Source organism: Chroicocephalus ridibundus, chromosome 16, assembly GCF_963924245.1.
Source record: "Chroicocephalus ridibundus chromosome 16, bChrRid1.1, whole genome shotgun sequence".
Classification (NCBI taxonomy): Eukaryota; Metazoa; Chordata; class Aves; order Charadriiformes; family Laridae; genus Chroicocephalus; species Chroicocephalus ridibundus.
In genome coordinates, this window is record NC_086299.1 from 3,312,562 (window position 1) to 3,325,234 (window position 12,673).

Below are 12,673 nucleotides of genomic sequence, written 5' to 3' on the forward strand. Positions count from 1 at the left end.
GATTTGCAATAGAGATGCTGGTGCGCCACTAACACCAGCGCAGCGCTGCCGGAGAGCAGGGAATGGACGACTTACATCTTTGTAAGGCCGTAAGAAATGCCCCGAGGAGACAAGGGTCTGCCCAGCCCAGAAGCCCCAGCGGGGCAGCATCCCCCTCTTATCCGGGGACACGGTTTGGTGCGTTCCCTGTTTTAGTCCCTTGACCCCACACCTCCTGCCTGTGGGGAGGTGGTTATCACCCAGAAACATGTAATTTCTCCATGGGTTTTTGGTTTGGGGTTTTTTCTGCCCTTAATGCCCCCGCCTCCCAAAGGAGAGCTTCAAGCTCATTCCTGACCTTATGACAACACCAGTGACGACAACGAAAGCTGGATACAGTATTTAGGGCACACATGTGGGCCTGCCCAATTTCCACTGCATTTGCCTTCTAGCCCTCCAGTTTCCAGAGCCATTGCGTGAGAGATATTCAAGAGAACATCCCCGTCTACTCCTGCTGATACATCCATTCACGGACTGGATTCACACCATCCCGGTCCTCTCTGAACCTTCTGGATCTACCTGTCTCCACAGGTAGCACATTCTGGAATTCACTTTTCACTACATAAATTGGTACTTGCTTGTATTTAATTTAAACACTTTTTCTACTAGTTTCATCAAATGCTTCTACTGCAAGTATTACATTACCCCTTAAATAGCAACTCCAAATTCCCTTTATCCACTGCTTTCAGGATTTTGTAAACTTAACAGTGTCTGCTCTGCTCTACACCTTCTCCTCTCCAAACTCAGCAAATCCAGATTCTCTAGTTCTTCCTCCTAGAAGAGCTGCTCAATCCTCTTGGAAATTTTTCTTGCCCTCCCCTATTCTTTCTCCAGCTCTGCTCCACCTCTCACACACCAGAGCAGCAAGACAGAGGCACACCAAGGTCTACACAGCAGCATGACGATGTCCTCTGTCATCTTCTCAACACCCTTCCCGGCACGCCCCGGGCACCATTGACTTTTTTTGGCTGCCCCTGCACACTGAGGCAACGACTCCAGAGCGCTCTCAGCAGCGACCACAAGCTCTCGTCCCTGCCTTCTGTCTGCCAGTCTCGAGGTCAGCACCGCACAGACACAGCTTGGAATATGCTTCCCTGGATACGCTAAATTACGTGACCTTACATTTATCGAAATGGAAGTTCACCTGCAATCATTTTTGCCCATTCACTAAGTTTCGAAGGGTTAGAGACATTTCGGTCAGCAGCATCCTTGATGCTTAACTTATGTCTTAACCCAATTTCTGCTCCAAGGAACACAGACAACACGACAAGAGTCTGAACTTCCTGGATTTTTTTATTTTTTATTTTTTAAATCAAGCTTGTATGCTTATTAAAACCTAAGCACAGCTGCAGCGGACTATAAGAAATTAAGCTTCTTTCTGTCCATTTCCCAGGAAACTGGACAAGAGCCAAAACCAATCTGTCCTGTTTCAAGTAAGTATCTGCATTTTGCCTCAACAACTCTCCAGAAAGGCAGCTTTTTATCTCCCTTCCACGCTGCTGAAATTCATTTTGGAGATGATATAAGCACTTACGAATAGCAAAAGACACTTAACTTCTGAGAGTGGAAGTGGCTGTAAATCAGTACTAAGAACAATAGTTAGTATTTAAGAGATGAGATGCACACACCTTTTGTTTGAAAGCGAGTAAATCTACAAGGTGCAACCTTCATAACAGTGCAGTACTTCTGCATTATTAATCTCTCTCAATAAGAGATGAAACACAACCCCTGCTGAGAGCAAAAAAAGACTGCATCAACTCTAAATATCCTACGACTTCCATATTACTAGCTAAAAGACTGCAAAGGCACAAATTGCATTAGCAACACAAGATATAACGAAATCACAGCCTGAACCTTCCCCCAAATATCTAAAATAAATCAGAAGTCTAGAAGGTTTAGAAAAGTCTAGATGTTTCTATTATAATCACAAGCCACTGCATTTCGAGGGCTTTTATTGCTCAGAAAGGAAAATATCAATAATCGCAGTAGGGTTTATTGGTATGTACGGTCACAGGAAAATCTGAAAGTCTCGTAGCCAAAATGCCAGGCTTGTCCAGTGAATAGACTAAACTCTCCATAACCTTAAAATAATTTCAAAACATTAGCCTTTTATCCGCATCCAGTTTCTAAGCACTTTGTGGCTGATGCTCTCCATCACTTGACACCGCAATATGAATTCCACAAGCTGGTTTTTGGCATGTCTGTGCCCTGTTGCTCACTTGACAGCTTCCACACTCCCCCCACACCTGCGAGTCCATCCCGTGCCTCTTCCGTCTTCTTCACCAAAAGTTTAAATATTCCAAAACGCTCAAATATACCAAAAGTTCAAATAATCTACCAAGGGGGGAAAGCTGCTTACATTAATTTTTTGTATGCAGAGGTTTCTGCCGCTGGGCTGGACCCGGCGCCCCATTCCCCGGCACAGCAGCGTTCCTGCCCGGCAGGTCGGGACGACGTGGCATCAGGCAGGTTCCCAGCCCGGCTCTGAGCTTCGGATGAGGGTAGGAGATATACACGCAATAATACAGCACTAGTAATAACCACCACTACCAATATCAAAGGCTAAACCACTGGAGCTGTATTTAATTCTTCCTTTGCAAAAGCTTTCAAGTCAACCCAATTAAAGTAATCCACCACAACCATTCAAGTTTTACAGACAAGGGTTTCCCCGACCACCACAAGCAAGCAGCTTGTGATTTAACAGTGATGTTTCAAAGTTGTTAAACAACCCTCTCTTTCATTACATAAAAGATGAAGAAAGCTAAAAGGTGTAAGCACTAAAAAGACACCTGATGTGTTACAGTATTAGGGGTGGAACTGCCCAGTTCCACCAGAGCGAAGGAGAGTTGCCCATGGTGTACAGACAGGACGGTCACCTAAACTGTAGTCCACAACTCTCCCCTCCTTCAAGAGACAAATATTTACTCCCCTCCGCACAGCAAGTCCTTCGGACTGTGGCTGTTGTCAGCCAGAAGTGGATTTTTTATTTCATATTGGGCTCTTTGACACTTGCCAAGTTCACTTTAAAACAATTTCAGCTCTTGCACCATTAAAGTCATGCTCTCAATAAAATTTTTGCTGGTCTGCTGCACAGAAATACTTTTAGAACATACATTTGTAACCCATTTTTTAAATTCTGCTTTGAATCAATAAATTGGATTTAAATTTGCAAAGAACCCCTCGTTAACAGTTCTGAAAACGCTGGAGCCCGTCTCACTGGAGGCGGTTTCTGCACAGCCCATACCCCCTCCCTGCGCCTCTCGGGGACAGCCTGGCCCTTCCACCACGCAGCCCTCCGTGTGGCAGCCCGCAGAGCCAGGGGGAACTCGCTTACTGCTCAGACCTACCACTTTCCGACTTCAAGACAGGAGGTTTATCCAGTTCCCCCGCATCACTCTTCTTTTCCAAACATTTGGCTGTGGTGATTTCCACCCACGCCCCCCCCGGCCCCTTCCCTTTCCCTTCCTCCAAGTTGAAGGCAGTTCACCACTTACGGTCATTTACAGCTTACATCTCAGTAAATCCAGAAGGTGTCTGATGAAAAAGAGGGACTAGCCAAGCATCTTAATCCCCCTGTTCATTCATGCTCTCTGTAATGTTCTTTCAGGCCTCTGCTGAGAGACTAGGCTGAAATGAAGGCTGATAAATTAGTCTGGAGGGAAACAAGGCAGATTCTGCTTGTAAAAGGTCATTCCAACTTTGTTCTGGGTGAGGGTTTATCTTGACTGCAGCTGCGACAGACAATGGCCGGGGCCTAAACGGCAGAAATCCTAGCTCTGCTCATGAAATTACTGTGCTGATAAGGTAGAATGGACTTCAGTGAGATCTAAATGGGAAAAGGGAGGTGGGGGACAAGGGTGAAATGTAGGTATTTTTGAACATGATTGAACAGGGATGGCACAATAAGATGTACAATTAAAGCAATGACTTGCCCAGGCATTATCTGAAAGTGAAGAAACATACTGCTCGCTAATCAGATCAAAAGGAAGAAAATACCCGTTTCTGTCTGCTGAACAAACTGGCGCAGTACAAATGCAGGCACGAGTGGGCTGAATGCTGCGCTTTCTATACCAGAAAGGTTATGAAGTGCATTAAACACAAAGGTGATTCTTAGAGATCGGGGCCTCCGAACTACCGCGTCATTTACGAGACATCGCACTGCTTCCAGGACACGCTGGGGAGTCACTGCACCAGCAACGTGTTGCCAAGAGCAGCCTCAATAAGCCCCACTAAAGAGCGTGCACGAGCAGGACAGCTGGGTGAGAATACTCCTCCCTGAAAAGCACTTTTATTTTTTTTAAGCACATTTTGTGCATTTCTGGGGCAAAGAGAGTAAGTGATGACAAGTTCTGACGAACCGCTCTCCAGCCTGTGCTTCCCGATGTGTACACAGACTGACTTCCCTCGCGGGAAAGATGCCTCTCCTTTATTTACACATCCCACTTGAATGTGCATGTCCCTGATCAATGCAGACACGCTCAGCGGTCACCGCGTAGTGTTTCCAGTCTGGAACCCGATTACACCAACCAGCTTCCAGTCAGGCCTGCGCCCGAGATGATCTCGTTACCTGTTTGCTTGCAGAGAGGACAGGGAGAGCCAGGAAATGAAGGGAGATGCACAAACGCATCAAGGTGGGTATTTTACGAGGACGCTTTGCAAAGCATCTGCCCTTAGTCACAACTTGAGAACCAGAGCACACAATTAGTAATAAAATTTCCAGAGACAGCCCTCTGCACAGAAATGCTCCTTCCAGCCCGACCGGCCCATTCGCCACCTTGTCTGACCACTAGACCTCCTCCTGCAGACGTGCTTCTCCCATTCATGTTTCTAAATGTGACTCAAACTCAGATTCACACCTTCCTTGGACAAACAGCCCATGTTTTTCAAAGTTGTGAACTTTCAGTACAAGGACTGTCTCATTTTGTACAGGTCCCAGTACTTTGCTGTGATGAAATACCCAAAAAGAAGGAAGGATGAATAACTAAATGATACGTTAAAAAACTGAAGAACAAAGATCCACCTATGTCCCGCTGCTTCAGCAAGAGTGATAGACCCAACTTTTCATTTTCACCTCTATGTACAAAAACATAACTCCCTTGCTTTTCCAGAGCCAAATAAGAAGCAAGCAAAGTGCCCAAACGTGTGAAGTGCTAAATCCCACAAAGTAAGAGTTGCTACATTTAGCAGTTCTCCAAATCTGTGGTGCTGCTCCGTATTTGCTATGGGAAGAGAAGGATGGTGCCAAATTATGCAGAGAATGTGATTTCCCCTTTCTCCAAAAGTAATTAACGTACTCTGGAAAATTCACTGTTGTTACTTCTTGTATTGTACCGATTGAGGTAAAGAAATTTAATTTAAAACCTTCAGCCTTCATGATTAACCAGGAACACAGATGAGGTTCACTGAAAGGTTTGCTAATGTCACAAACCTTTGGAGTCTAAACACAGCTCGCAGTATTTAAGCCTTGACTCAAAGTTGAGTAATGACTTTCTCCGGTGTCTTAGCACAAGGTTACTGGAACGCAGGGGCTAGGGATAAGCCACAGGGAAAAAGGACGCCAGAAAATAAGTGGGTGAACACCTAAAACGTTCACCCGGTCAGAGTCCCTTGCACAGCAAGGACAGTACGAGCGAGGGGTGCCTGTAAGCAGGAGCGGTGCCACAGGTCGGACCTCAGCAGGCAGTTCCCAAGTTCCCTGGAGAACTGGGGTCCGTTCCCACATTGGTGGCTCACGCCGGAGCCCTCGGTGCCGTACAATCACACACACGTTACCCACTAGTGTGCGGCACAAGGACTGTCTTCTCAAACAGCACACGCATCCCTGATCACCGGGTAGAAGCAGCCCAAGAACTGCAAAGCAAGTTATTTTGCATTGCTTCCACCTTCTCAAACTGCAACTGAAAGAGGCCACAGAGCGATGCCTCCTTTAAAGTCCCATGTATATTTATGGTTTAACTCTAACTTATTGATCATTTCCTTTACAAAAGCCCACTGTGTTCCAATGCTCCATCAGCCAGGCTTTTCTGGGAATGGACAAAATAAAGGTTGGATTTCTATGTAGGTTAACATTCCAGAGGAAGAAATAATGCCCTGTATTCTGCAAGGCTTTTCGACAATGAAAAGAGCTATTTTTCAAACCCTGTGGTCACCACCGAGCTTTTCATGGGATATTCTTTTCCTCCTTTTTTTCTTTTTTTCTTTTTTTTTTTAGTGTGGATGATAAAATACTGTTTCAGAAGCTGGTATTCATGGATGTCTCTCGAAGACGAAAAGAAAATATTTATTTCCTTTTTCTGCCTGTGAATCAGAATGTTCTATTTAAAGAAAGTGCCCTCTGCCGGATTGCTCATGAGTTATTACCCCTTATGGAAATAAAGGAGAAATATCAGGAGGTATTCTTAGTCATTCCCTTCCCCTGTCTCTTCTTTTTTTCTTAATTCCTTATATACCCATGTTTTAGAGAAGTGCCTAAGATAGAGCAAGATATCTTGGCATTCTTGGGCCTAAAAAAGACTTACTCTTTTAACTCTGACATTGAAGCATTTGGTGAAGCATCAAAAAATGGTACAAATCTCAGTCATTTCACTTAGATGTCATAAAGTGCATTTTTCATTTTTATCCAGGGTGAAAATTAATAAATTAACCTCTCCAATGGATTTAGTTATAGAGAATGGGATTTTGCCTTTGATACAATAAGCAGTGCCCCCACACCCCTCCCTGCTTTTTCTTTGTTGCATCGTTTTCTGAATCAAAAGCCAGGAGCATGTACCCACTGGGGTGTTTCTAACACCAGGCACAGGAAAACAGTCTAACAATGGACAGGACCTGGAAGCTGACTCTTCCCCTTCCTCGTGATGGTCTCCTAACACCAGAACAAAGGCCATAGACTGCGGAGAGAATTAAAGTGTCGACGTTCTCACCACAGTTATTCCCTGGAAAGGGGACAGCATGTAGCACGTACAAAGTTGAGCAATTTTATTGGCCCAGAATTGCAGAGTATTTAGAATATTTAGAGGTCAGTAAATTCTGAACTCTGAGATTAATTTTTTTCACTTTAAGCGCCAGGTTTCAGTCTAAAGCAAAAGTTTATCTACAGTTTCATATGCATATATATATATATATATGTACATTCTACCTATGGATGCCTGTAGCAACTATCAGTGGCTAAGGGCGTATCTGGGAAGTCCCCAGGTGCTCTTATGTTCTGTTTACCTTACGAACCCATAGATCGTTTCTTTTTCAGAATTATTCTAGCCAAGCCAAACTTTGAGAAACTGGGAAGCAACCTTGCATGGGAAGTGTTTTCTGCGTAGGTACACGCTCCATCTAGGGCACGGCCACGCACACCGTTCTTCAGCAATTTCCAAGCCTGCTCATTCCCTGCAAGAGCATTAGATGTGGTTTTGAAAACAGCGATTCAGAAGCTCTTTCTTCCCTGGGCGATAGAGGCTGTTATAGTAACATTATTCTCAAGCCAAAGGCAGAGGCCAGAGAAAATGAATGAATCAGAAGACACATGAAGAAAAACTCCAAGGAAATGTCATCACATCCTTTCAGCCTGAAAGCTGAAAGGACGTTAGCAAGAGATGAGCGCAGACAGGTTTTGGGATTTCCTTCCTCATCTAAAGGACTCGTACTTCTTTTAGCATCTTTTGTTAAGAAACAGGACAGACAAGAACATGCTGCTTTAGCAAACTGGGGGAATTTGGGCTGTATGTTCTTTTAACTGGGAAGCATGACAAAACCATCACAGTTAAAAGAATGTTTAGAGCCTCCTTCCTATTTCAATATTTTTAATACTCAAGGAAATACAATATAATTCTCCTCTCAGCACTCAAGGCCAGTTGTGTGAAGTGAATCCTCCTTGGCACTTGGTATTTCTAAAAAACAAGCAAACAAAATAAACAAAAGAGACACACACACACACACCCCCTCCAAAATTTAAATATTCTATTTTGTGGGAACGGGGAGGTCGAGCTGCTATGAATCACTGACGCTATAAAGCATGCTCAAAAAGCAGCAGAGTTTTCCACTGGCACAGATGTGAGGCCAAGAATGCTCGCTGCATCCTTAGCTGCCGGCTCTTATTTTTTCCACAGTTATTTGTCTTTCATGGGATAGCTTCTATCTCCACCCTGAAGTACTAAATGAAAGCACTTATTTTTCGTATGTAAAGAAGCCGCCTGCCTCTTACGCTTTAGTGTAAGAGAAGTCTCTTGCGTTGCAGCAAAGAATTGCTCTTAAAATATAAATTAAAACAAAGGAACTAATAACTAGATTTCGTTAATGGCATTTACCCTGTGAAGCAAACTGAGCGAAAAACAAATCTGATTGCTTCCAATTCCCTAGAATTCAGTTGCTAAATTTCCCTCCCAGATGCGATTCCTAGTCTTCTCTCAATTAGCAAAATAAACAGTGCTATGATAAATATCATTATTTACTCAAAGTGATCAAAATCATTATGCGATTTATTTATTTATTTATTTATTTTAGGTCCCAGAGGCAATAAAGCGAAAACACGCTGTGATTTATTTGGGGTACTGTGAATGGTATGTTCTGTGTCAGCAGGCAAGGAAGTAATAGGATCAGGAGAGCAGAGCAGAAATGCAATCACGTCACACTAAATAATCACCAGGCTTTTAGTTTGGGTGGTGTCTTTTAAGGAAAAAAAGGTAAACATGCTCAGCACAGCAGTGTCAGGGAATGAGGCACAGAGGGAAAACACGGCACACCATCCTATACAAGCACTTACTGAATCATCTCTAGGAGGGGGCGGGGGCCGGAAGACCGACACATCTCATTTATTTTTATGAAATGAGCATGAATCACTCACTGCCATCCCGTGTTAAAAAAGCCCTTGAATAATAGGTGTGGTTTAATTTAAAGAATATTTTTTAAAACATAATCCACAAAGCAAATGTTGGAGAACAAACATATAAAGAAACAAGATAGTAAAGACTTGCTGCAGTTGAAGCAGGACATGTATTCACCCAGAATTAACCCAGTCCCTCCTGTCTAGCTAAAAGGAAAAGCCTCTATAATAAAAAAATGGCATATCTTTTTTCCAAGGTATGGCAAGAAAGCGAGGACATTCTGGGTTCCCTATGAGGTTTTAGGCTATTAGGGAAAATAACAAGTAAAGCTGAAAGTTTCAGCAAATAGCATTCTTCTTTTCCCTCCTGGAGTTAGATGTTTTACAGCAGAGCCAGGTCGGGATCCAACAGTTCAGATGAAAAAAGAGCTGGCCCCTACCTCCAAACAGGAGCCCATGTTTCTTCAGGACTTTGAAGAAATACAGTTAACTGTTTTGTTGCATTTTTATTTTCGCAAATCTGGTCTCATTGAAGTTTGAAAAGAGGAAGCTATTTCTGGAGTGTTAATGCCTTGGACAGAAGACCGATCCATTTTCAAATCAATGCCCTTTAATAGCACGTTTTTTCAGACCCCCCCCCAAATGAATTTTTTTTTAATTCCAGAAATCAAAAGAAACGGATCTTAATTGAGAAGTACAAACTGCAGCATTTTAAAATTTGTTTTGTACTTTAACATGCTGAATTAGCATGCTTAAGCTTTAACTCAAAAACCCCCACAGACCAGCAACACGAACACACCTTCCTACACATCAAGAGCCGACTGCAGCCTCCCCGGCACCGTTTCATCCTTTATGCCACCTACAGCAGATTGGGGGCCGTTACAGATGGGCACGACTCCAAGCATATTAAGAAACTTGCAAACTGACCACGCTCAGAAGCCAGATACGCATTTTTAAGTGCAAAGATGTGCCCTAAACAACAACATCACCAGCAGCTTCTCGCCAAGATGGGCTCATGGGTGCCCACTTCAAAATGCGATGTAAAGCATTCTTAGATATTACCACTTCTAGTGGCACAATTAGTTTGGTCAAAGTCTGACAACAAATTTCCTGTGATGAAGGGCAAGAACTTTTTGTGCAAAAGCCAGAAACACTATTAACGTTACGTTTACATTTAAAAACAAAACCAAACCAAACCAGACCAGGTTTTCAGGATTATGGGGGTAGGGGGTGGCATGTCCACAGAAGTGGCATTATCAAGAGTATAAACTATACGAAATGAACCGAGAAACAAGAACAGAGAAGAAGGTTGAGTGTGAAGAACAGATACCTTTCCCAAAGTAAAAACACTAATAACTAACAGAACAGGCAATTCAAGTATAACAGTAATATCTCAATTAGCCAGGAACAAGGAGTTATATGTAAGAAGTCTTACAACAGCATTCAGCTTTCAAGTCACTAAAAGACAAAACTACAAGTTACAGAGAAGTATTGTCCAAAAATGATATCAAACTGCATAAGGAGCGCTTCTCACGGTACGCTACAATGTCAGCCTCATCACTATTGTAAGAACCAGCACAGAGGCAGAAGCCCAGTCAACAAGTTACAGGGTGACAATAAACTCCCCTCCTTTTCTTTTGTTCTCTTGCTGCCAGTCGTCTGCCTACTCAATTGTATTAACAGAGGGTGCAAACACGTCCCAAGTGACAATTTTCTAGCACAAGTAACATGGGGTAAAGCTGCCTAGAACATCTCTTGAAGGCTTTTCCAACCCTACGCTCAAAGGAACCAGCTTAGAAACCAACAGACAGGCAGAAATAGTATTTATTACATGAATTCCTGTTTGGCACACAAAGGTATTTGTGTATGTTGTCCCCAAGCGAAATGATGAAGTTACTGAGTGACTAAAACCAGATTTCTGAACTTTCTTTAAACATACTGGGAAGTGGAAAACTTCAAGAGGTATCTGCAAATACAGGCAAGGTCAAAAGAGATAGTGTCAGGGTGGGTCTAAGACAGTGTTTGAGGACATCTGATGGAGGACAAATAAGTCCTTCCTTTCAGGTATGAAACGTACCTGCCAAATCAGAGAACAAAAGAACACCGCTGAAATGTGAGAAGCACCACAGAGAAAGAAAGTTTGTTCAATTACGTTACAAAAATAAATAGTATCACAAAGTCAATGTAGGCTGAAGTTAATAGATATGGCTTATATCAGGCCTGGCATTCAGTGCAGAATAGGCATAGGGAACATTTCTTAAAAACATTAATGTAAATACAAACTTTTATCAGAAATATAAAACACAAGGACAAAGTTTCGCCAAGGTCATAGAAAAAAAAAAGATTTGCATTACTGAAATTTGGTCTGACTTCTAACAGCCAAGGAGGATAGCACTTTGTTCCAAAAAAAATCACTGTCAATAAAATAAAATTAAAATAAAATAAAATAAAATAAAATAAAATAAAATAAAATAAAATAAAATAAAATAAAATAAAATAAAATAAAATAAAATAAAACCAAAAACACAACCAAATGCCACCTATAAATACTAGGTTCAGAAAAAGAGAATTCACCTTTCCATAGGAGCCCCTTCACACTGCAGCTACAAATAATCAATATTGCATATTCCTAGAGTAAAATTGTGCTTTGTTTCAGAGGGACCTTAATGTGACCATTACATTAGGTGATCTCAAGTTGTTTCATACCCGCAGCCCCTCCGAAACAGACCAGTATTTCCAGTATTTTAGCAGGGTGGTTTTGTATTTTTTTTCACAGAATCTACTATAATTTATGATAATTCTTAGGGGTTTCCAAATCAAGAATATAGGAGAAGAGACTAAGATGATTTCTGTGACAATCCCAGAAAAGCAGGGAGAAAGATATGAGTTCTACGATAGTGGTGTTTTTCCTAGTGAAGACTGGCTTTTGTTTAGCTCTTAGGGAAAAATGACTTTCACATTTCTTTATCTTTGCTGCAGAGCAAGAACTCAAGAACATCTAGGGTGTTAATGGGTACATGCTATTTTTCTATGACCAGTTAATAATGCCTGCACAGCTAACATGGACTGGAAGTCAAAGGTAACACACCCAACTACAAAACATGATGCGACTAATCATATTTCTTCCTTTGTGACAAGTTCTGAACACAATCTGAAAATGACAAGCACTTTAAGAAGTGACCCAACATCATTTAAAACCAACCTTCTAAAACGGTGCTGGAGCAGTGTTTGTAGCCCAAGAAGCTATCTTAGAAAGGGTTTCTGCTGCTTTTTAAATACTGCATGTAATCGGGGATGCAAAATAACGCAGGGAAATACGGAATTAGCGAAGTCACTCCTCCTGTCCCCAGGCCAGTCAGGACTCAGCCTAGCTTTATGAACAGTTTGCACAGAAGACAAATGAATGTGATTGTCACATTCAGCACGCTTACCTCCCATCCAAAGTTTGTTTCCTTTAATGTGCTCCTTTGTACTGTCATATAGGGTCCAAATCTTTCCCCAACTTCAATCTTCTTTTTGGCCCAAATCCCTAGCCCTGCCCCTGGGATCGAAGATTCTCTGAGTTCAAAATCTGGTGGGATTGGAATGTCATCAGGAATGTAGACGGGAGCTTCATAAGGTGAGCCCTCCTTGGGAGTGAAGTCCTCACTGGTGGGAAAGGGTGATGGAGGTCCGACAGGAATGGGGGACATAATACTGTCCTCTGTTTCCTCCTCTGCACTTTCGCCAGCAAGGAGATCAGGGTCGGTCTCGTACATATTATTTACAATCTCGCTGTCACCTAAAAGGGGAAACAGCAGAACAAAACACACTGAAATACTC

General features: G+C 42.5%; 1 protein-coding gene across 4 annotated transcripts in view; it reads right to left on the reverse strand.

The window, feature by feature from the left end:
* PRDM16 (PR/SET domain 16) overlaps positions 1 to 12,673 on the reverse strand; it is a 334,663-nt gene that overhangs the window by 201,298 nt on the left and 120,692 nt on the right. For 3 of the 4 annotated variants that reach the window (XM_063353750.1, XM_063353749.1, XM_063353751.1), the window contains exon 2: positions 12,283 to 12,632. The exons of the other annotated variant lie outside the window; for it this stretch is intronic. In XM_063353750.1, the coding sequence (XP_063209820.1) occupies positions 12,283 to 12,632 (350 nt within the window). The remainder of the gene's footprint in view (positions 1 to 12,282; positions 12,633 to 12,673) is intronic. 4 annotated transcript variants of the gene reach the window in all.